Source organism: Rutidosis leptorrhynchoides, chromosome 7 (genome assembly GCF_046630445.1).
Source record: "Rutidosis leptorrhynchoides isolate AG116_Rl617_1_P2 chromosome 7, CSIRO_AGI_Rlap_v1, whole genome shotgun sequence".
Lineage (NCBI taxonomy): Eukaryota > Viridiplantae > Streptophyta > Magnoliopsida > Asterales > Asteraceae > Rutidosis > Rutidosis leptorrhynchoides.
In genome coordinates this window covers 296,283,842-296,308,050 of record NC_092339.1, presented here as the reverse complement: position 1 = coordinate 296,308,050, position 24,209 = coordinate 296,283,842, and the positions used below count along the sequence as shown (strand labels likewise).

General features: G+C 36.0%; 2 protein-coding genes across 2 annotated transcripts; both read left to right on the top strand.

Moving 5' to 3' along the window:
• Positions 1 to 1,674: 1,674 nt before the first annotated feature.
• Positions 1,675 to 16,640, top strand: LOC139860097 (uncharacterized). The gene is made up of 7 exons (XM_071848870.1): positions 1,675 to 2,619; positions 10,127 to 11,113; positions 11,721 to 11,795; positions 11,907 to 11,948; positions 13,631 to 14,626; positions 15,072 to 15,962; positions 16,461 to 16,640. Exons 1-7 carry the CDS (start codon positions 1,675 to 1,677, stop codon positions 16,638 to 16,640), a joined length of 4,116 nt encoding a protein of 1,371 aa, XP_071704971.1.
• Positions 16,641 to 22,850: 6,210 nt separating this feature from the next.
• LOC139860095 (secreted RxLR effector protein 161-like) lies at positions 22,851 to 23,582 on the top strand. The gene has a single exon (XM_071848869.1). It carries the CDS (start codon positions 22,851 to 22,853, stop codon positions 23,580 to 23,582), a length of 732 nt encoding a protein of 243 aa, XP_071704970.1.
• The last annotated feature ends 627 nt before the right edge of the window (positions 23,583 to 24,209 follow it).

The window sequence follows — 24,209 nt, the reverse complement described above, 5'->3', positions numbered from 1 at the left end:
ATTTTCAAAAAACCCAAAACACCAAACCCTAAACCCTAAACCCTAAACCGTTCGTGTTAAAAACTCAATCTAAATCCTAAATCTAAACCCTAAACCCTAAATTTCTAAACCCTAATATCTAAACCCTAATATCTAAACCCCAATAGCTAAAACCTCAAAATACGCTCGAAAAACACGATAATTGTTATATATTACTTCTTCGTGCGTTTTCCCGCCAAAATAAAAATATTTATCACAAAGTGTCTCTACTAAATGTTCATATTTTCATCTCATCTATAATGTTCGTGAACAAAGTTTTTCCAAAAAACGAAAAAAAAAAAAAATTTTGCTTCCCCCCGCTTCCCCCCGAATGGTTACTTCCCTCTTGATCCTAACACTATATATATATATATATATATATATATATATATATATATATATAGGGAGAGGATCCAGTGAGAACTTTTTTAGTGTGAGAACTCTAAGAACTCCAAATACAATGAAATTCGAAGGAAAAAAAGTGATGGGCGAAATCATAGTCGAGCAAAAAAAAATTTTTTTGTTTGACTATCAATTTTTTGTTCGCCTGCTTTTTTTTTTTGCTCGAATTAAAAAAATGTAGAACACATTATTGTTCGACTATCATGTGTTCTACATTTTTTTGTTCGAATTTCAAAAATGTAGAACACATTTTTGTTCGCCCGCTTTTTTTTTTGTTCGACTATCGATTTTTTGTGCGCCCGCTTTTTTTTGTTCGAATTTCTCATTTTTGCTCGAATTTTAGTGTATTTTGGTGTATTTTTGAGTTCTCAGAGTTCTTACACCAAAAAAGTTCTCATTTGATCTATATAGGGTGAGGATTCATGGAGAACCAAAGGTAGTAGAGAACCCATGGAACTCGTGCAGATTGAGTCAATCTGCTGCAGATTGACTTTTTTTTTGTAGATTTTTTTTCTGTGCAGATTGACTTTTTTTTGTGCAGACGCAGATTGACTTTTTTTGCAGTTTTTTTTTTTGCAGATTGACTTTATTTCTGTGCAGATTTTTTTTTTGCAGATTGAGTCATTCTGCGTGCAGATTGAGTCAATCTGCGTTTTTTTTGCAGATCGACTTTTTTTCTGTGCAGATTGACTTTTTTTTTTCAGATTGACGTTTTTTTTTTTTTTTTTTTTTTGCAGACTGACTTTTTTTTTTCCTGTGCAGATTGACTGTTTTTTTTTTCTTCATAGATTGAAGTTTAATCTATGAGTTATATTGGTTCTCTATATACTTTAGTTCTCTAGAAATTCTTTCTAAACACAATCATCAAGGCTATACTTTCAAAAGATTGATTCAAATTTCGTGTGCTCACCACTCCTCAAGGCCAAGGATGGGTCGAACCGTCATTCCAGAATTTGTAATTCGATAAATTTCCATTATACGAGATTATAACATGTTTTATATATACTTTACTTTGTTGATGCAAACACCTTACTAACTTTTTAATGTACCATTATTGAAGCTTCGTATAATTTCTTTTACAACCGGAGCTACGTAGAGAAAAGCATATTTTCTAAAAAGAAATGGACCAATAAAGAACGAATCACAGTTGGACAACGCATTTTCCAACCAAAATTATTTCAACACATATTCTCCTTTTCTTTCTCTTTTATTACTGTCAACCAAAAGTATAGCACCGACTAGAGAAACAGATAGATGGATCTAAAAACAGAAACGAAATCTCCAATCACCAAGTTTAATCACTTACAAATCCCACTCGAAGACGTACTAGAAGCGACAAACAACTTTGATGATAAAAATGTTATCGGGCATGGCGGATTGGGCAAAGTTTATCAAGGACGGATGTTTCTGTCCGGGAAGTGGGTGAAAATTGCTGCTCGTAGATTTGACCGTAAGCATAAGCACGCCATCGAGTTCTTGAGAGAGATTTCTGCACTCTCTAGTCTCAAGCATGAAAACATTGTCTCTCTTATCGGGTTTTGTGATGAGAAAGATGAGAAGGTCATCATAATCAAACGTGAGTCCAAGGGAAGTCTCGAGATGCATCTAAGAAAACCAAACCTCAGATGGATTCAAAGGCTTAGGATAAGCATCGGTGTTGCGCATGCTTTAAGTTACATCCATAATGAGGGAAGTCTCATACATCTTAATATCAACAGCTCAACAATATTGTTAAATAATAAGTTTGAGCCAAAGTTATCTGGATTTGAATATTCCATCAACCATTCGATACATCGAATGGATGAGGTTTTGTATACAGAAGCTTTTGGAACAAAAGGGTATATGGACCCAGAAATTGGAAAGACGGGTGGTGTAACTCACAAGTCCGATGTCTATTCATTTGGTGTCATTTTATTGGAAATTATAATTGGGAGGAAATCGTTTATACCAAATGCGGATGATAAGTTTCTAGTTACCTTGGCCAAATTTAAAGATGAAAATGAAGAATTGTTGAAATTAATTGAACTTAGCTTGTATGCTCAAATGGGTCAGAAATCATGCAAAACCTTCTTATTAACAGCATTATTTTGCTTAAAGGATGAGCGTGTTCAACGCCCAGATATGAAGTATATCGTCAACGAACTTGAGAAGGCATTGGAACTTCAGTTGCCATATGAGCCGCCAAATTCAAGTTTAATTGTAAGACCCTAATCTTTGTTGTTTTCATTTTGTCTATTAACTAATTTTATAAGCTTGCAAATCGAAATCATCATGATCATCATGATTGTTTATATAATAAGCCTAAATATCACCTAAATCAAAATTATGATTAGTGTCATATAGTATTGCAAATTTTATGAATAAATTAAGGTTTAATCAAGCAAACACCCTTTGTTTAATTAATATAAGTTGGAAAAAAAAGATTGCTCAAGAACAAAATATAGTTCCTTTTAATTATAACTTGAAGTTACAGCTTCTCCTTTTACCTTTTTTCAAACCCCTTTTTAAACTCTGCTCAAGAACAGGGTATACGGTTTATATGATGAACACCAAAAATGATTTTCGAGCTAAACCTCAAACTGAACAGAAAGAAATGCACGAATTCATTTCAGTTTACAACATAAATCTATTCAGTCCATTTTTTTTTTTTTTTTTTGAAAGGCGATTTTTTCGTATCAGTAGATCATTGATTTCAACGACCCTCATCATTTGCATGTAACACACGTTCGGGCGAAAACCCGAACCCGATCGACGATAACCGGGAACACATCCATTCGGGCAGTGCTCCGGGTAGAGGTCCGTGAACGAATCCGGTAAAACCTTCCTATAGGGTCAATATATACCACCATTATTGGTGTTCAATTGGTTTAAAGAAAATCATGTCATCCTTAAGAATCGAACTCATGACCTCTCCCTATACCATGATACAAAGTACATGGAGGGAACCGTTGGGCTATGCTTAATTTAGCCTTATCATTTAAAATTTGCACTAATTCACATAAACTTCTTCTATGAACTTAAATTGGGATTGTTGACTTAAGCTTAAAATCTAAACAAATCCAATATTGCGAATTGATTTTATATAATAAAGTGCAGCTATCCAAACCTTAAAATCGATTAAAACAACATTAAGGTGCTGTTTGTTTTTTAAGATGTTTTTGTCTGAAGATCTGCGGACCATGTCTGTTAAGAAGATATGGTCTGAATGTCTGTATGCTGAATAATGAAGACTGTTTGTTTTTATGTCTGCAACATAACTTAATTCTGTCTGCAGCACTTAGAAGCACATTTCTAAGTCTGCGAGGCTGCAGACATAATAAGACATTATTTTATCTTATGTCTTCAGAAAAACAAACTGTCTGCAGTAAAAACGTCTGCGGACGTGCAGACATAAGACATAATAAGGTCTGTAGACAGGAAAACAAACAACACCTAAATATCAAGATAAAGCTTTGCTTAAGAAAAGTCAAAGTTTATGAAAAATTTCCGAATTAAGTTTTGTTAAGCACAAACATAATAAAATTAGAAGATTTAAAGCTCCGGGTTCGTTTCATAGATGATCTTAAGACTAATGAAAATCCTAATCTGATCTATACAAGTTTGAGACAGTCAATGGCTTAAAAACAGCTGACTTTTTGAGAAAAAGTCAACTTTTACGATTTTTGGATTTAAAATTGAGATTTTGTCTCTATAATATTATAAACAATCACATGTGAACTTACAAATGTAGATGTCATGCTGATATAATCGGAGTAATATGAAGAAATCATATCACCTGCAAAAACTACATGAGATTGTACCAAGTCAGCTTCAAGCTTCACTACTTGTAACATTTGAAAATAATAGATCCACCACATGTGTGCATTAAATGTAAGGATTATAGGACCCAAACAATAAGATTAATCACTAAGATTAATCACCCACTTCGACAAACGAAAGACTATAATACGAAATATTAAAGAACGCGATATTTAAGGTGGTTTTTAATCCACAGACCAACTAGAGAGATTTTTTTTGATTAAATTCGTGCATATACATTAGGGTTACAATAAGATGTATTTAGGGCATAACATAACAAGGAAACAACTTGAGGAGCAAGAAAAAATGCGTTTTGGAAACTTCTTCGTCAGGTCATAGCCGTGTCGCACTTCTAAGGCAAAAACCAAAACAGAAACTCTCTTCGACTTGACCCCTATTCACTCTCTAGGCCGCGACACGCCTAGGAGAGGCCGCGACACGCCTTTTCTTGTTTTTGATATCCTTCACATCCAACAATCTCCCACTTGAATATAGTCAAAAACATAACTTAATTTGTCAACCCAACATATCAACAAAGTAACCAAGAATGCCAAAGCACCCTTTACCGCCAAACTTCCATTTGGGACACGCATACTCCTATCACATACGCTGAATAAGCAGACTTTCGATACAAGGTCTTCAACACTTCTTGTCAGAATCGAATCATCATCTCTTTATCTCCCTAGTCGGTCACCTCTTCTCTTAGTTCATGAGAAGACCCGTTGAGGTTATGCAAAACCTCAACTTGTTCGTTGTCACCACCTTAGTAAACATATCCGCGTGATTCTTTGTACCAAAGACTTTCTCCAATATCAAGGTGCCATTCTCAAAACGTTCTCGAATAAAATGATACCTCAAATCAATGTGTTTCGTACAATTATGAAACACCAGATTCTTTGCGAGATTGATTGCACTTTGGTTGTCACAATATAAGACTCAATTGTTTTGTCTTTTACCCAACTCACACAAGAAGTTCTTCAACCAAACAAGCTCTTTAGAATCTTCCGCAATAGCCATATACTCGGCTTCGGTGGTCGACAAAGCAACACTCCTTTGTAGTCGAGCTATCCAACTAATCGCCGTCTTACTACCCATAAACACATATCACGTAGTACTCTTACCCGAATCACCAAATCCACCCAAATTAGCATCCGCATAACCTCTAAGTACAATATTGCTTTTAGAGAAACACAATCCCATACTAGAAGTACCTTCAAATAACGAAGCAACCACTTGACCGCTTCCCAATGCTCCTTCCCCGGATTAGACATATAACGGCTTACAACTCCCAATGCATGAGCTATATCCGGTTTCGTACAAACCATGGCATACATAATACTACCAACGGCCGACCTATACAGAACCTTTTCCATCTCTGCCTTGTCTTCTTCCGTTTTAGGTGATTGATTCTTCGAAAATTTCATCGCGCTACCCAAAGGCATAGAACGAGCCTTTGTTTTATCAACATTAAACTTTTCTACTACTTTCTCAATATATTTGGATTGAGACAAGTATAGAACACCTTTAGCACGATCACGCACAATACTCATTCCAAGTATTTGCTTAGCACTACCAAGATCCTTCATCTCGAACTCTTTTGAAAGCAAATCTTTTAACTTATTGATCTCGGACATGTCGGAACCCAAAAGCAACATGTCATCAATATATAACAATAAGATTATGTAAGAAGACTTGAATTTCTTCAAGTAACAACAATAGTCCGCTTCACACTTTACAAAACCAACCTTCTTCATAAACTCATCAAATCTCAAGTACCATTGCCGAGGTGCTTGCTTCAATCCATACAAACTTTTCTTTAACTTACCCACTTCTCTTTACCCTTTACCTCAAAGACCTCGGGTTGCCTCATGTAGATCTCCTCATCAAGATCCCCGTGTAAGAATGTGGTCTTCACATCTAGTTGTTGTAGATATAAGTCCTCAGATGCGACCAACGAAAGTACCAAACGAATAGTAGTCATCTTAACCACCGGTGAAATATCTCTTGGTAGTCAACCCCTTTCCTTTGTTGAAAGCCTTTCACCACTAACTGTGCATTGTACCTTTTCTTGCCATCCATCTCATTCATTATTCTATACACCCATTTATTTTGCAACGCTCTTTTGTCATGATGTAATTTCACTAGTGACCAAGTTTCATTCTTCTTAAGTGACCTCATCTCCTCTTTCATAGCAAGCTCCCATTGTATGGATTCTTTGGATTTCCTTGCTTCAAAGTAACTCTCGGGTTCACCATTCTCGGTATAGAGCAAGTAGTTTGTTGATGAAGAATACCTAAGATTAGGCTTGGGCACTCTAGTAGAACGTCTAAGTGTAGGAGTAACCGGTATGATTGAACCGGTTTCATTATCATCCTCCTCATCATTAGAACTCCCACTATGTTCGGAACTTTCACCACTTTCCGAACCATCTTCATCATTAACACTTTGTGACGCCTCACCATTATTCGGTAATTCATTGTTACCCGAACTCCCACTAGAACCTGCAAGATCATCAATAGAAACATCGTCAAAAGTAACATAATCCGGTTTATGACTCCCCGTTTTCGGTTTGCCATAAACCGAATCTTTCTCAAAGGTAATATCACGAGAACGAATCACTTTTCTAGCTTCGTTATCCCAACATCGATAACCCATCTCATCCGAACCATAACCAATGAAAGTACACCTCTTTGACTTAGCATCAAGCTTATCTCTATCCGCATCCTTGGTCTTCACATATGCATTGCACCCAAAGATTCTAAGATGACCATAACTCACCTTTTTACCTTGCCATTCTTCCTCGGGAATTCGGAAACCCAATGGTGTTGAGGGTCCCCTATTGATCAAATAAGCCGCCGTACTAACCGCATCCGCCCAAAACATCTTAGGCAAACCGGCATGTAGTCTCATACTTTTAGCCCTTTCATTCAACTTATGATTCATACGTTCGGTGTCCCCATTATGTTGCGGTGTTTCCGGTACCATCTTTAACATCTTACAATGGTATTTAAACTCAAGACTACCATATTCTCCTCCATTATCCGACTTTAAGCACTTCACTTTTAAGTTAGTTTCATTCTCTACCATAGCTTTCCACTTCACAAAAGTATCAAATACATCGGATTTAGCTTTAAGAAAATAATCACATACCTTTTGAGTAGAGTCGTCAATGAAGGTGACATAATAGCGAGAACCTCCGTGTGATTCTACATTTGTTGGACCAAACACATCCGTATGAACTAGCTCCAATTTCTCCAACTTGGGCGCATTCCCCGATTTCCCAAAAGACACCTTCTTTTGCTTCCCATATACACATGGTTCTCAAAACCCAAGCTCCACTTTCTTTAAATTCGGAATTCTCCCACTCGAAACAAGCATCTTCATACCCTTTTCACTCATATGGCCGAGCCTTCGGTGCCATAAAGTAGAATTATCTCCAACATCAACCGTAGCAACCACCGTGTTTTCATCAGATACCTCAACCATATAAAGTGTTCCCCTTTTATGTCCACGAGCCACGACCCTACTATCCTTAACCACCTTCCATTGGCGATTTTCAAAAGTAACAGCGTTACCTTCCTCATCTAATTGACCAACCGATATAAGCTTCCTTTTTAACTTAGGAATAAACCTCACGTCTTTCAAAGTTCAATTAGAACCAAGAGTAGTCTTCAATACAACATCTCCTATGCCTTCAATTTCAAGCTTTTTATTGTTTGCCAATCTAACCTTACCTTGATACGATCGAAAATTCGTCATCAAACTCCTAATGGGTGAGGTATGAAACAAAGCTCCCGAATCCAAGATCCAAGACTCCACCGAATCTTCAACACTACATAAAAGTGCATCATCCGTATCTTTCGCGATAAAGTTAACACCTTTCGCCGGAGAATTCTTGCAATTCTTTTGAAAGTGCTCCTTTCGATTGCAACCCCAACAAATAGCTTCACTTCGGTCCTTTGGTGGATACCTCTTCTTAGACTTCTTCCTACCCTTCTTCTCACCATCGCGATCAATTTTCCTACCCCGCTTGTTGGCACTTAACAAGGATCCGGATGACGATTCCCCCGAATTTCTCCTACGAGTGTCTTCACCGAGAATCAAATCCCTAATACCTTCAAACGCTAGCTTAGTAGTTCCCGTAGAGCTACTAACCGCGGTTACTGTACCCGACCAACTCTCCGGTAACGACGAAAGCAAGATTAGTGCTTTTAGCTCATCATCAAACTTGAGATCGACCGATTCAAGTCTTGATATAATATTGTTGAATTCGTTGATGTGATCCATTGCACTCGAACCTTTCCTCATCTTCGTATTGAACAATTATCACATAAGAAAAATCTTATTCGCTGCTGTAGGTTTTTCTTACATGTTAGAGAGTGCCTTTAAACAAGCAAACGTTGTTTTCTCATTCACAACGTTATATGCAACGTTCTTTGCAAGAGAGAGACGAATCGCACCCAAAGCTTGGCGATCCAAAAGAGACCAATCGGCATCATCCATGCCTTCGTGTTTGACCTCCAACAAGGGTTGGTGTAGCTTCTTTTGATACAAGTAATCTTCGATTTGCATCTTCCAAAAGCTGAAGTCTTTTCCATCAAACCTATCGATTCTAAATTTTCCGTCTTCCGCCATCTTCCCAATTCGAAAACCTTGAGCTCTAGATACCAATTGTAAGGATTATAGGACCCAAACAATAAGATTAATCACTGAGATTAATCACCCATTTCGACAAACGAAAGACTATAATACGAAAAATTAAAGAATTCGATATTTAACGTGGTTATATGTAATCGAAAAACGATTACTTTAATCCACTGACCAACTAGAGAGATTTTATTGATTAAATTCGTGCATATACATATACATTAGGGTTAAAATAGGATGTATTTATAGGCATAACATAACAAGGAAACAACTTGAGGAGCAAGAAAAAACGCATTTTGGAAACTTCCTCGTCGTCAGGTCATAGCCGCGCCGCGCCCAGGATAAGCCGCGTCGCACCTCTAAGGCAAAACCAAAACAGAAACTCTCTTCGACTTGACCCCTGTTCACACTCTAGGCCGTGTCGCACCTAGGAGAGGCCGCGCGCGCCTTTTCTCGTTTTTGATATCCCTCACATCCAACATTAAATACTTGTATCACAAAAGTGGTTAATGCATTATTGTGGTGGATTAATCATTTTTAATAGTGGAAACTGACTATGCGTTGATAGATTTGTAGGGATGGTCCAACCAAAATACCATTTGACTTCTTATGTATAAGATGTATAATAAACACACACATTAAAAAGCTTATGTTCCACTAGTCAATTGTCACTAAAAACAGAATAACATTTAATGACATACAAAAGTCCCACAAAATGCTAAAAATACTTGTTTTCCTCGCAATGTGTTTTGGTTGAACTCTTAGTTGCACTTGTCTATCTTCAATTGTGTCGCTTATGAAATGATGTTTCATAGCGATATGCTTTGTGCGGCTATGAAAAACGCGATTCTTTGCGATTTTGATTCCCAAAAATTTCTTAAATTTTATTGTCGTGGAATCATTTGCTTGAATAAATAATTAAAAAATTCTTATAAATTATAACGTTACAAAGGATTGGTTCATCGTGAAACCTTGTCCACGGGCGTAAACGCAGAAGGAGTTTATTAGAAAATTTGGCAAACTGAAGTTCTACAATGTATCACTGGTCTATGTTCCGAAAATACTAAGAAAGTATTTAAACACTCGCAGATTATAACACTCTTGTCTTAGAAAACATATCTTGTTTCCCTCTATTTGTTATGGAAACATATCTTATTTGTTATCCGAAAATACTTAGAAAACATTAGTCAACTGTCATGGAATTTTAGGACTTCACAGTTTCTTTTCAAGTAAAGCCTTTTGTTTTCCCTCCTCATTGCAGAGAGCAAAGTTAGAAGACCCGACATCTCAACTCAGTCACTTAAAGATTAGACTTGCTGATATAACTTTGGCCACCGATAACTTTTCTGATGAATACAGCATGTTTGAAACCACACAATATCACTTATACAGAGCAGAAATTGAAGTTTGGGATAAAGAAAATTTTGAAGAGAAAAATAAAAGTGAATGGTCCAAAAGACGCACCACTGTCATTATAAAACGCCTGCTTTCTGCAGAAGAAAACAAAGGAGGAGAAGTAGTATTTTTCACAGACATTATAATGCTTACAACTTGTAAGCATCGCAACATAACCACTTTACTTGGAATTTGTGATGAAGATCCAGAGAAGATCCTTATCGTTGAAGATGCTTTTAATGGATACCTTGTTAGTTATTTGAATAACAAAAAAGACAAATCTATTCTAACTTGGGAAAAACGGTTGAAAATATGCCTTGATGTTGCATATGGATTGAAGTACTTACAACACGAGATGGAAGACCAAAAGACGGTGATAAACCGTTATATCTCCCCATTCTCAATTGCCTTAGATGAGAATTTTAGGGCAAAGATTGTTGACTTTGGGAGTTCGGTCTTCTTTCCTCCGAACCTAGATGCTCTTTATTTTTGTTTTTCTATTAACAATCCATTATACGTTGATCCAGAATATAAAAAGAGTGGTAAGTTAAATAGAGCATCAGATATATACTCTTTCGGATTAGTTTTGTTCGAAATTTTTTGTGGAAGGTTGGCCAGGGATGAAATGTACATGACGGAGAATAAAGATGGGCTGGCATATGTGGCACGGCAATGCTTCCTTAAGGGAACAATCATGCAAATCATAGATCCTTTATTTAAAACTAAAGGACCCAACAAAGATTCTATAGACACGTTCTCAAAAATTGCATTTTGGTGTTTGGCTGAAAATCAAGACCATCGTCCATCAATGAAAGTCGTCGTGAAAGAGCTTGAGAAAGCATTAACGTTTCAAGTAAGTCAAGAAAAAATGGTTTTATTTTCAATTTATTGTTAATCATTAATAATTATTTTGTTATAGAATATCACCTCCTTTTTGCCATACACCACTAATTTTTTTTTTTTACCATTTTACCCCTAATAACGTGTTTTTTTTTTTTAAGTCTTCATTCCAGTCTTTTATCTTGGTGATGTGTGACAAAAAGAAGGTGGTGTACAAATTAACTCGCTTTGCATAAATCACAAACTTGTGAATCTTATATGTGTGAGTAGATTCTAAAAGCGTGTAAACTGATAAACTGGTACATTCAGAAAAATCAACCATGAGTCCTATCAGTTAGTGTGATTATTGATTGACCTTAAAAGAAAAAGAGAGTACATAATTTAATATTTAAGTACAAGTGACTCATTTGAGTATTACTACAAGCTTTTGTGAAGCGTAAAGTTCATATATGATTCCTACAAAGGATCTTGAATAGCTCCTAGTAGTAAACTACAATTGAAAGACAACAGATTGAAGTTCAATATCAAAAGCACATGCCTTGCAACTATGAAAAACATAACCTTGACATTTTTATTACACTACTCTTTATTTTTTTTGTTCATGTTATTTCTAAATGGAGGAGCAAGCTCAATCTGACCAAGTTGTGGATGGATCTAATAATAAATTGGGACCGAAATTGGCACACGAAGAACCTGTAAGACATCGTCTATTTTTGTTTTTTTTTCCTCTTCTTATCACTAGTCAGTATCAATATATATTATTCCAATAAATGACTTATTTCTTCTTGTTGTATTTGATGTTAAAGCAACATTCTGCAGTTCAAAGTACTACATGGGTCAATCTGAAGGTAATCTTTTCATATACTTTCTCTTATTTTAATTTACCTTATATTTATATTTATGCATAATAGGAATGGGTTCCAATAAAAGAAGAAATCGGTGAAACACCCATAGGAGGAACAACACTTGATCAATTGACATTTTTTTGCTTCTGACATTTGTTGACTTCCTTCAACTCTAGTCAACTCTTCATACTCTTCCACTGTCATGCTAACTTTCCATGTAGAAATTAAATCTCTGTGTCTTCTAGCCAGATATTATCTCTAACAAATCGATGATAGGCCTCAAGTTTGTCTCTATTTTCTTCTTTAAGCTCTTCAACAAGAATACCCTTTTGTAATGCTTCTATGATTATATAAGTCTTTATCTTCATCTAACATGACTTTTGGGTATTCAAAGCCTTTCAATGACATGGACTTGGGCCTAACTACAGTTGTTTCACCATCATCGTCAAACTGCAATTCTTCTTCTTGTCTGAGGGAGTTGATGACATCCGAAACTTCATGTCGGCTCTATTGAGTGGACAACAATCGTCGATTTATTGGCGACTTGACTGACTCTTAGAGCCTAAATTAAATTCCAGGCAGGATTTAAAGCCCATGGAAATTTGACTCTACCATTTTCATGGCGTCTATTATTATTTTTATTTTAGTATTTAAAAAAAAAAAAAAAAACTTTTTCCTACTTATAGGCCGGAGGTCCTCTCGGAAGCAATCTCTTTATTCATCGAATAAAGAGAGGGATGACTTTCTCTACTCTTGAGTGTTTCACTCTGGGTGGAGAAATGACTTGTCTTTATTCTCGGATAGGGGAAGGATTATCTACATCTCACCTTCCGATACATCACTCATGTGTTATTTGGTTTTGTTGTTGTTGTTGTTGGAGGTGATTGCATTAGCTGACTTCTTCTTCTAGAGTTATTTTCAGATGTAGATGGTATTTAGCACCACCACTACCAGGCTAGGTTTGTGATGATTGACTTTTCATATGACATCTTCATGTCTTGGAAAGCAGCAGCAGATTTGACATATACTTCCTTTAATGTTGCTAAGTCAGGAAAAAACTTTGACTTTTTTTTCAGGGTTAAATGATTGACTTTTAATGACTCATTTTCATGCCTTCAAACGATTAATTTTGTTTCTTTGTTGGTCAAAATGAGTTGACTTGTTTTTTAACTCATCAATAGCCAAAACTTTCTTTCGAGTTTTACAGAGAATGCTGCATCCTTTCATAAACATCGAATCATTTGCTGTGATGGTATCATCTTCTTCATCTACATATATACATCATCAGGAATGATGACATCATCAGGAAGGAATGATGACCTCATCCTCACCACCCTCAGTAATGAGATCCTTGATTCTTTGTTTGAGATAGTGAATGTATTAGTTATCGGTTTATTTTCTCGGGTTAAGTTTAGACCAGCGTAGAAGGATATATCGTTATGTCCCTGAACATGTAACTTTTGGTGTTTTTTTTTTTTTTTTTAATTATCTCTCTTACTTAGGAGAACCATGTTGTTTGTTCTCTTTATGCCTACTACCGATATTATCTTGGGCTTTCAAAAAAATTAAAATGACTATACATAATATTTAGTTTCGTTTTCAATTTGAATCTCTAGCATTGCCTAAAAGAATGTTGTTAAGCTGTAAGATTATTTATATTTACCCCTTATCATATAATGTTGCAGGATAATGTCTTGAAGCACCTAAAAATCCGACTCAGTGATATAATCTTGGCTACCGACAACTTTTCTGATGCGTACCTTTGTGGGTCTGAAACTGGATATTTTTTTTACCGAGCAGAACTTGATTATTTCGATCAAGAAAGTTCCGCCTCCATAGAGAACAATAAAAGTGAACTACCCAGGAGACGCAACACTGTATATATAAAACGCTTCCGCATAAGACAAAAAAGACAAAAAGAATTATTATTCGTTAGGGAAATTGAAAAGCTTACCATTTGTAAGCATCGTAACATAGTCAATCTACTTGGATTTTGTGATGAAGATCCCGAGATGATCATGGTTTATGAGAATACTATTCATACATACCTTGATGCTTATTTACTAGACAAACTCAAGCCTATTCTTACTTGGGCACAACGTTTAAAAATATGTCTTGATGTTGCATATGGATTAGAGTACATGCATTACGGGATGAAAGACCAAAAGGTGATGATACATCGTAATATAAGAAGCACCACAATTGCTTTAGATGTGAATTTGGGGGCACGAATTGACTTTCTTGCTTTTTCCATACTCATTCCTCCGCATCTAAGTGAAAATGCTCTCTATACCAAAGTGATTATTGGTTTGGAAGGTTACTTAGATCCAGAATATGAGAAGACGGGTATGTTAAAAAGAGAATCAGATGTATATAGTTTTGGAGTACTTTTGTGTGAACTTTTATGTGGTAGAGTAGCCCATAAAAATTACTTTAAAGAGAATGAAAAAGGTTTGGCATATGTGGTACGAAGAGGCTTCCATGAGGGAACCTTGAAGGACATTGTGGATCCTAGAATTATGCAACAAAGTGGTGACGAGTTTACTCTAATTAGGGGTCCCAATAAAAACTCTTTCGATACGTTCATGAAAATTGCAGTTGCGTGTTTGGAAGAAACTCAAGACAAACGTCCAACAATAAAAGTTGCTATTGAGGAGCTCAAAAAAGCCTTGGTGTTTCAAGTAAGTCACTCTTTTAAAAACTAAACCTTTTTTTTCTTTTCATGATTTTTATAATCACTAATAACAACCTTTTGGAACTAAATTCTCCCCAACTTTACTACTATACATATAGTTGTAAGTAAGAGGCCTCGGGTTCAAACATTATTGTCAGAGGAGAGAGGATCAGAAACTGTCATGGGGATAATATTACACCGCGTAAAACTGAGTATAATTACTCCCTTTTCTTGGGTAGGCTAAACAGAAAAACTTTATCTGTTTACCGTTTACGTATAGCTCTTAATATTTATTATTTATTTATATGGATAGAACACTAGGAAACTTTGAAAAGATGGCGGTTTCCGTTTTGAAACATAAAAAACAACAAATTGGTGCATGTTCTATAATTATCATATTTCCTCTTGCTTTAAAGCATGCATGAATTTTATTTGGTGTCTCATGTTGACAGGAAAACAACAAAGACGCCCTCAGAATTTCACTTGAAGATATAAAAATAGCCACAGAAAACTTCCATGATAAACATTGTGTTGGCGGAGGAGGGTTTGGGAAAGTTTATAAAGGAAAACTTCCACAAAGTGACAACACAATTGTTGCAAAACGATTGGATACAAGTGGTGGTCAAGGGGATAAGCAATTTCGGAATGAGCTCCAAATTCTTTTTGAGTATGGTCACGATAATATCATTGGTCTTGTAGGCTTTTGTGATGAAAAAGATGCAAAAGTTATTGTATATGAGTATGCGCCTAGAGGGAGTCTTGATAGGTACTTGAGTGATGCTCGTCTTACTTGGATGAAACGACTTAACATATGCATTGAAGTTGCAACCGCATTGGATTTTCTTCATAGAGGAGTTGGAACCGCAACGGTTATACATAGGGACATCAAATCTGAAAACATTTTGCTAACTGGTGACTGGAAAGCAAAACTTGGTGATTTTGGACTTTCCTTGATAAGTGCAATAAATCAGGAAACTGACTACGTCATTGATCATGCGTGCGGCACCGAAGGTTACGTGGACCCACTTTACTTGAAAACGCGTTTCTTAACCAAAGAATCCGATATATACTCGTTTGGTGTCGTTTTATTCGAGATCTTGTGTGGAAGATCAACATTTGCGATCCACAAACGGGAAGGTATGCATCTACCAAGTTTCATCAAAGATAGATTTGAAAAAGGAACACAAGATACGGTGGTTTTTGAAAAAATAAAAGCACAGATCATGCCCGAAGCATTGAGTGTATTTCAGATGATTGCCTATCGGTGCTTAAATGAGAATAGAGAAGAACGGCCAACGGCAAAGGAAGTTGTGGAACAACTTAAGAAGGCATTAGAATTGCAAGTAAGTTATCATACTTTTACCTAGCTAGGCAGGTTTCATAAATACTTATATATATATATATATATATATATATATATATATATATATATATATATATAAACTGTTATATATTTTTTACCTAACTAAACTGTTATATATTTTTTTATTCAAAGGTACGGGTTAGTAAACACCATCAACTAGTTATAATACTTTATGATAATGATTATATTACTCACTATCACAATTGCATCCCCTGTAATTGATTATCTTGTTCCTCGGCCGAAGGTTTAATAATAACACAAGAGCTCTGTTTTTTTTCTTCTTATATTTGTTGACAAATCTGCCTCCAACTGTACTATATAAGCCATGATTTACAATGTAAAGTCACATTATGTTCAAATTTAAATGGCCTATCAAATTATCACTAAGATATGTCGGTGTACATAGTTGAGGACAGCTCCGCGTCTTTAATGTGACTAAGAAATATGTCATCAAATGACATATTTGATTTTCGTGCAGATGTCGAGAGGTGATGGAGATTCTGGGAGTACTTCATATCAAATTATCAATGGCAATACCAGATACTACAGGTCCTTTTTAGCATGTACTATTGTAGTTTTGTTAGTTGCTGCTGCTGCATGTAGTTTCCGTTTCAGATGTATGGCTGTCTTAGCCTTGCTTTGGTATCTAAATATGTAGTATATATCAATATAATTTATTCATTGCTTTTCAAAATAAAAAAGCTTTCAGAAACGTGTCGTGAATTGCATTATGATCGGGTGAATGAGCAGAAGTTTTTCTGTGTATTTATTTGAATTTGTTCTGTGTATATCCTTGAATTTGAAACTGATACCTATAGTCGTCGAGTTTAGTAATAATCTTTGGTGTCTCGCGAGTTTTCCTTTCATGTATTTGCAATTATAATTTGGAGATTAGTTAAGCTGCTGATTTTCTCAAATATGTTAATTTGGAACATTAATACTGAATCAGAGGCCGTTTATTAGTACAAAACAGAATCCTCGGCATACTTGATACTAATATAGTATATGTGGGTTATGTTATATATTAGTTGATGTACTATATAACACCTAAGCAAATGCAAATTACTTATATATTTGAAGATTTACCAGCAAAAGATCTAAACCGGCAGTAGTGACCAGTATGTTGAGGTTCGAGTGTAAAATTACAAGGGCACAATAGTTATAAATGATGAAAGTGTCATTTGCATATCATGAGCGTTAAACAACATCAACACTGATCCCATTTTAATTTCACAAAAGAATATTGAAAACACATGAAAACTACAGATTAATGATGAAATTCTTCTTGCATTGGCCGAAATGCAAGGCCTTCAATGATAAGACTCGAGTCATTTCAAATAAATACACTCACTTTTAAGCTTACAATTAGTGACATAGCTTGAAAGCTTGAATATTGTACAACACAAAACGATTTGCACTATCCGGTGACAACATACTTACTTTCAGTTTTGCAATCGATACGAAGTACCCGTAGAAGCTCCATCACCTCGTGACATCTGCATGTCACTCAAATACTACATATCATTTTATTACATATTTCTTAGACGCATTAAAGATACACCATTAAAGTTGAAAGTAATGTGACTTGATATTCTAAATCGTCGCTTATCATGCTTACCTAATTGTAAGCAGAGTTGGCAACAAACAACGAGAAAAGAAAAAAAAAAACAGAGCTCTTATATATGTTATAGTTAAAGCTCTAGCTGAGGAACAATTTAATTAATTACTGGGGATGCAATTATATACAAGTACTCTTAGTGATGTGTTTGTTAAAGTGCAGCAACAAAAAAAATGCAACAAAGTCAAATAACCATATTTGGTTATTTGACTTCTTGGGATCAGATTCCAACTTCATCATTTCCCATTTTAGATAATGTCACAAGGATCAACTAGCTACCAAGGATAACAGCTATAAGTTTGCTACTTTCCACAATTGTAAATGGGGGTTCCAAAAGTATAATTGGAGCCTACCCACTAGGAATTAGCTGTTATGTGTTTTGTGTATATAACACTTGGTAGGATGAATCCTGAAAATCAATCAGCTTGTATAACAGTTTATTATCAATACAGAACGATCAATTTCTTACTAATTATCATGGTATCAGAGCTAACGGTGTAGATCTTTGATCTTAACACTCGTTTTTTGCCTCAAATCATTTACCATTAAGGGCTGCCATGTCTTTCGACGGTAACCCAGTTAATTCAAGCTCAACAGACAGCACCCAAAACCCACAAAATCATGATTTATCAAGTCAGCTTGCTGATTTCTTAAAATTCAGCCTTCAGACACAACCAAAACTGTCAGATAGCTAAAAAATTAATTTAAGTTTATCAAGTCAGAACTATGCACTTTGGTCCAGAATGATCAAGGTGGCTATAGGAGGAAAATCGAAAAACCTCCTTAAACACCTTACATCAAGTCCACCAGAAAGTGACGATCCAAGCTTTGAAAAATGGGAACAAGATGATCTTGTTGTTTTTTCATGGCTTATCCAGAACATAGAGCCTAACCTCGCAAGCAACTTGACTGAGTTTCCCACAGCCAAGGCTTTGTAGGATGCTCTAGTCACCACTTACAGCAGTGGCAAAGACAAGCTTCAGAATTTTGACCTCCATGTTAAAGCAAACGATATGAAACAACTCAATATGTCACTCTCTGATTTATGGATCACGATGTAAGGGATTTGGGGAGAAATAGATCGAAGAGATCCTAATCCCATGAAGTGTTCCACTGACATCGTGACCTACAATCGGATTAGAGCTGAGCAAAAATTGTTCCAATTTCTAAATGCTCTCGATCAAAAACATGATACGATAATTGTTAAGATTGGAGCCCTTACCAACAGCAGAAGAAGCATACGCAGCTGTGAGAAAAGAAATTGCACACCAGATGATTCTAGGGCAAGCCAACACAACTGGTCAAAGTCAAAATCATGGTGTTGGTGTCGGATTAGCAGCCGCCAACAAAACCGAAGGTTTAGGGTTAGCTGCAAAACCCAATTGGCATCCACCACACAAAATCGACAAGACAAAGCTGAAGTGTGCAAAGTGTGGTAAATCAAAGCACACCATTGAACAGTGTTTCGAGATTAAAGGGTTTTCCGAATGGTGAAACAAACCGGGTAAAGGCAAAGCATCGACGGCAGCGGCGGCGGATTAAACCACCACCACCACCACCGATCAAGGATTTGGCGGTGTTGCTTCCACTTCAAAACCCATCGGTACAAAACTTTACTCTTCACTTTTTACAGATAATAGGGTTTGTGGTTCGATAAAAATAGATGATACATCAGATCACGTGAACCAGATACATTAGAAAGATAAACAAAGAAATAAAATAAATTGGGAAGGTAAACATAAACACGTGAATATTCCTAGGGAAAATAAACAATTAAAGAAAATAAAAGATTTTAAAGAATACGGAGGGATATGTACAAATGGGGAACTTCTAGCTATGGATAGCATCGGGCCGGGTTTGAGTAAGGAAAATTAGTCCCAAACTCGGACCAAATATTCGACGTTTACCCGCAGGTAAATGGGTACCCGTTTTTTTTTTAAACAAATAAATACATTACCAAAAGCATATACAATCTATAACTCTGTAAATTATATGCTTTATTTATATGTGTATATTTGTACAGTATATATTATTTCCTATTTCCAATTATTATCACTATCAATTTTTAAATATTTTTATAAATCAGATTCTTGATTTGAATGCAGATGAAAATGTGAAGTTGATAGATGATAAATAAATATATAAATTCATATTGACCTTGTAATCAACATATTTTTTAATTTAATTTTTGTTATTATTCATTTTTAATTATTATTGTTATTATTATTATTATGCGGGTATACGGGTCGGGTAAACGGGTCGGGTAGACGGGTCTTTATTTAAACCCAGACCCGAACCCGAATATTTTTTGAAAATTAATCCCATATCCAGCCCGAGACCCGTAGACCCGGACCAAACTCGGCCCAATTATGTCGGGTTCCGATTTTCCCCGTCGGGTTCGGGCTTTTTTGCCATCCCTACTTCTAGCAAGCAGGCCTATTTAAAGGGACTCAATAGGAAGCCCAATAAGGAAATGAGGTGCAATTTAAATGGGTCCACTAAGTTTGTAAGGTGGGCTAAAACAAAAAGGCTAATAAATAATTCTGTAAAACCCACAAATGGGCCAGCATGTTTAAAGTTACAAATGAGCCCCAAAAACATAAATAAATTTAAACCCGAGTCCATTATTTTGTGTCAAAATACGTATTCAGTCTTAGCAAAAATAAAAAGTGACTTTGAAAATCCTCCTAAAGCTAACGTTGTGTAAACTAATTTAAAACCCACGTCTTGAATATTTGATTGTGGGGCAACGGACACTATGATATTTGATGAAAAAGATATTGTTTTTAAGACTAAACCTAGGAAAAATAAATTACAAATAGTAAACGGTGAAGTTGTTCAAGTTAAAAGTGGCGGTTCTATCGAAATTTCACCAACTATTAAACTACCTAATTGTCTATATATTCCAGCTTTATCTCATAAGCTGTTATCGGTAAGCCATGTTACAAAAGAATTAAACTGTAAAGTCCTGATGTATCCGAATTTCTGCATCTTGCAGGACATTCGGACAGGACTGTTGATTAGACGTGACACTGAAAAGGGAGGGTTATACTATGTTGACGAGGTTTTTCAACAAGGCACCGTGTCACTTGCTCACAGGACACCTACGAGGGAAGCCTGGTTAAGGCATAGAAGATTGGGTCATCCATAAGCTGGATATTTACATGCTTTATTTCCTAGTTTATTTCCGTCAAATGTTTTTTTAAACTGTGAGACCTGTATTTTGGCCAAAAGCCACCGTAGTACCTTTAAACCTAGTAACACTAGAAAAGATGTACCTTTTGCTCTAATTCATTCGGATGTGTGGGGCCCAGCTCCGGTTATTGGGGGGAAAATCTGCAGTATTTTGTCCTATTTATTGATGATCATACGAGAATGACATGGATTTATTTCTTAACCACAAATCAGAAGTTTTTGAGAAATTCTCTCACTTTTATAAAATGGTTCAAACTCAATTTAATAAAAATATACAAATCTTACGATCTGATAATGGGGGAGAGTTTGTCAATACACCTATGAAACTTTTTTGCGAACAAAATGGGATTATTCACCAAACTTCTTGTGCCCATACTCCCAAACAAAACGGAGTAGCTGAACGTAAAAACAGACTACTCCTAGAAATGACAAGGGCCTTATTAATTGAATCTAAAGTTCCAAAGAGTTTCTGGCCTGAAGCTCTTGCTTCGGTGACCTATCTCATTAACCGATTACCTACTAAGATTTTGGGCACAAAAACTCCTAGAGATACGTTGTCTCAATTCCACACTCTCCCGACCTCACTGAATATTGAACCACGGATATTCGGGTGCTCTGTCTTTGTTCATATTCCAAATACTGGATGCACCAAACTTGATCCATGTGCTGAAAAATGTGTTATGGTTGGATATGGCATAAACCAAAAGGGGTATCGGTGTTATAGTCCTAGGAAACGCTATGTTTTCACTAGAATGTACTGCAACTTTATAGAAACTGAATACTTTTATAATACCCAACTCACGAGTGAGGGGGATACAGAGGATAATGACACTCTCAGTTGGATAACCTGGATACCTAAATCTGACAACATTCAGAATCCAACTCCCGATACTCCCTTTCAAATCCCAATAAATCTTGATCCTGAATTATCAAACCTTGATCCCGAATCACCAAACCCTGATCCCGAATCACCAAACCTTGATCCCGAATCACCAAACCTTGATCCTGAATCACCAAACATTGAACCAAATGAAGTCTCCTCGAATAATCACCAAGGAGAACATAGCAATCCAACTTCTGCTGAAATCACAGAAAGATATGTCCTACCACAAAGAGTCAACAGAGGGGTACCACTAAAGAGATACTCTCCAGAAAAACTCAGAGATCAAGATACCCAATGGCCAATATTGCACAAGGAAATCTATCAAGTGAAGCAAAGAAATTCAATTCTGCGTTATACTCTGAAGAAATTCCAGCTACATTTGATTAAGCAATGAAATCCGACAAATGGAGACAAGCAATGAAAGAAGAAATAGAATCACTTAAGAAAATTGACACATGGGAGAAATGTATTATTCCTCAAGGAAAAAAACCCGTAGGATGCCGATGGGTATTTACAATAAAGCGCAAACCAGATGGCACCATTGAGCAATACAAAGCTCGCCTTGTTGCCAAAGGGTACACTCAGACCTATGGGATAGATTATTCCGAGACTTTTTCCCCGGTGGCAAAGATTGATACTATCAGAGTTCTGTTCTTGATTGCTACAAATGAAGACTGGCCGCTTCACCAATTTGATGTGAAGAATGCGTTCCTTCATGGCGAGCTAAAAAAAGAAGTATATATGGAAGCTCCACCTAGATTTTCGAGAAACTTCAATGATAGGGAAGTTTGTCGACTTAGAAAATCTTTATATGGGCTAAAACAATCACCACGAGCATGGTTTGGAAAATTTACATTATTTATGAAAAATTATAATTTCAAACAAAGTAACTCGGATCATACTCTTTTTTTGAAACGAAAAGGAAACCTAATCACATGTTTAATAATTTATGTTGATGATATGATAATAACAAGAAATGACAAAGAAGAAATTTCTACCTTAAAATCAAACCTGTTTAAAGAATTTGAAATGAAAGATTTAGGCAAACTCAAATACTTCTTGGGGATTGAAGTATTAAGATCCCAACAGGGTATATTTATTTGCCAAAAGAAATATATTCTTGATTTCCTCGCAGAGACAGGTATGATTGACTGCAAACCTGCTGATACTCTATGATTCCAAATCAAAAGCTGTATATGGAAGATGAAGTTGATCTTGCTGACAAAGGGCAGTATCAAAGGATGGTGGGAAAACTCATCTACCTCGCTCATACTCGGCCAGATATAGCACATGCAGTAGGAGTTGTGAGCCAATTCATGCATCAACCACAGGTTCATCACATGAAAGCTGTTATAAGAATCATCAGATACTTAAAGAAGACAGCGGACCATGGAGTTGTTTTTAAAGGGAATGGACATCTAAAGACACATATATATACTGATGCAAGTTGGACTGGAGAAAAAGGGGATAGAAAATCTACATCTGGATTCTTTACACTTGTCGGGGGTAACTTAGTAGCATGGAGAAGTAAGAAACAAAAGGTTATCTCACTTTCGAGTGCTGAGTCCGAATTCAGAGGAATAGCAAAAGGGGTAGTCGAATCCCTATGGATCAAGAAGTTGTTAACAGAGATTGGTTTTCCATCAAAGGAAGCTATTCAGATCTTCTGTGACAATGAAGCAGCTATTGCCATCTCGGAAAATCGTGTTCAGCATGACCGTACTAAACATGTAGAAATAGATCGACATTTTATTCGTGAAAAATTAGATGGTGAAATTATTTCTCTCCCATCTATCAGATCAGAAGACCAATTAGCTGATATCCTCACTAAATCCGTCAATGGTGAAGTTCTAAGCAAGTTGAATATTGGAAACCCCACTACTCAACTTGAGGGGGAGTATTAAAGTGCATCAATAAAGAAAAATGCAACAAAGTGAAATAACCATATTTGGTTATTTGACTTCTTGGGATCAGATTCTAACTTCATCATTTCCCGTTTTAGATAATGTCACAAGGGTCAACTAGCTGCCAAGGATAACAGCTATAAGTCTGCTACTTTCCACAATTGTAAATGGGGGTTCCAAAAGAATAATTGGAGCCTACCCACTTTAGGAATTAGCTGTTATGTGTTTTGTGTATATAACATTTGGTAGGATGAATCCTGAAAATCAATCAGCTTGTATAACAGTTTATTATCATTACAAAACGATCAATTTCTTACAAATTATCAGTGTTTATCAACGTGTTCCTATGATTGAAACTATATAACAGTTTAGTTTTATATATTATATAAAAATTATATGTATATATAAGCATTTTATTATGAAACCCTGCCTAGCTAGGTAAAAGTGCGATAACTTACTTGCAATTTTAATGCTTTCTCAAGTTGTTCACAACTTCCTTTGCCGTTGGCCGTTCTTCTCTCTTCTCATTTAAGCATCGGTAGGCAATCGTATGAAATATAGTCAATGCTTCTCCTCTTTTATTTTTTCAAATACCAATGCATCGTGTTTTCCTTTTCCTTCTTTAAA

Excerpts from the sequence above, each read along its gene's own strand:
- LOC139860097 (XM_071848870.1), top strand. The coding sequence starts at position 1,675 with ATGGATCTAAAAACAGAAACGAAATCTCCAATCACCAAGTTTAATCAC. Across the intron at positions 2,620-10,126 it reads CGCCAAATTCAAGTTTAATT|AGAGCAAAGTTAGAAGACCC; the intron begins GTAAGACCCTAA and ends TCCTCATTGCAG. Across the intron at positions 11,949-13,630 it reads CTACATGGGTCAATCTGAAG|GATAATGTCTTGAAGCACCT; the intron begins GTAATCTTTTCA and ends ATAATGTTGCAG.
- LOC139860095 (XM_071848869.1), top strand. The coding sequence starts at position 22,851 with ATGATTCCAAATCAAAAGCTGTATATGGAAGATGAAGTTGATCTTGCT.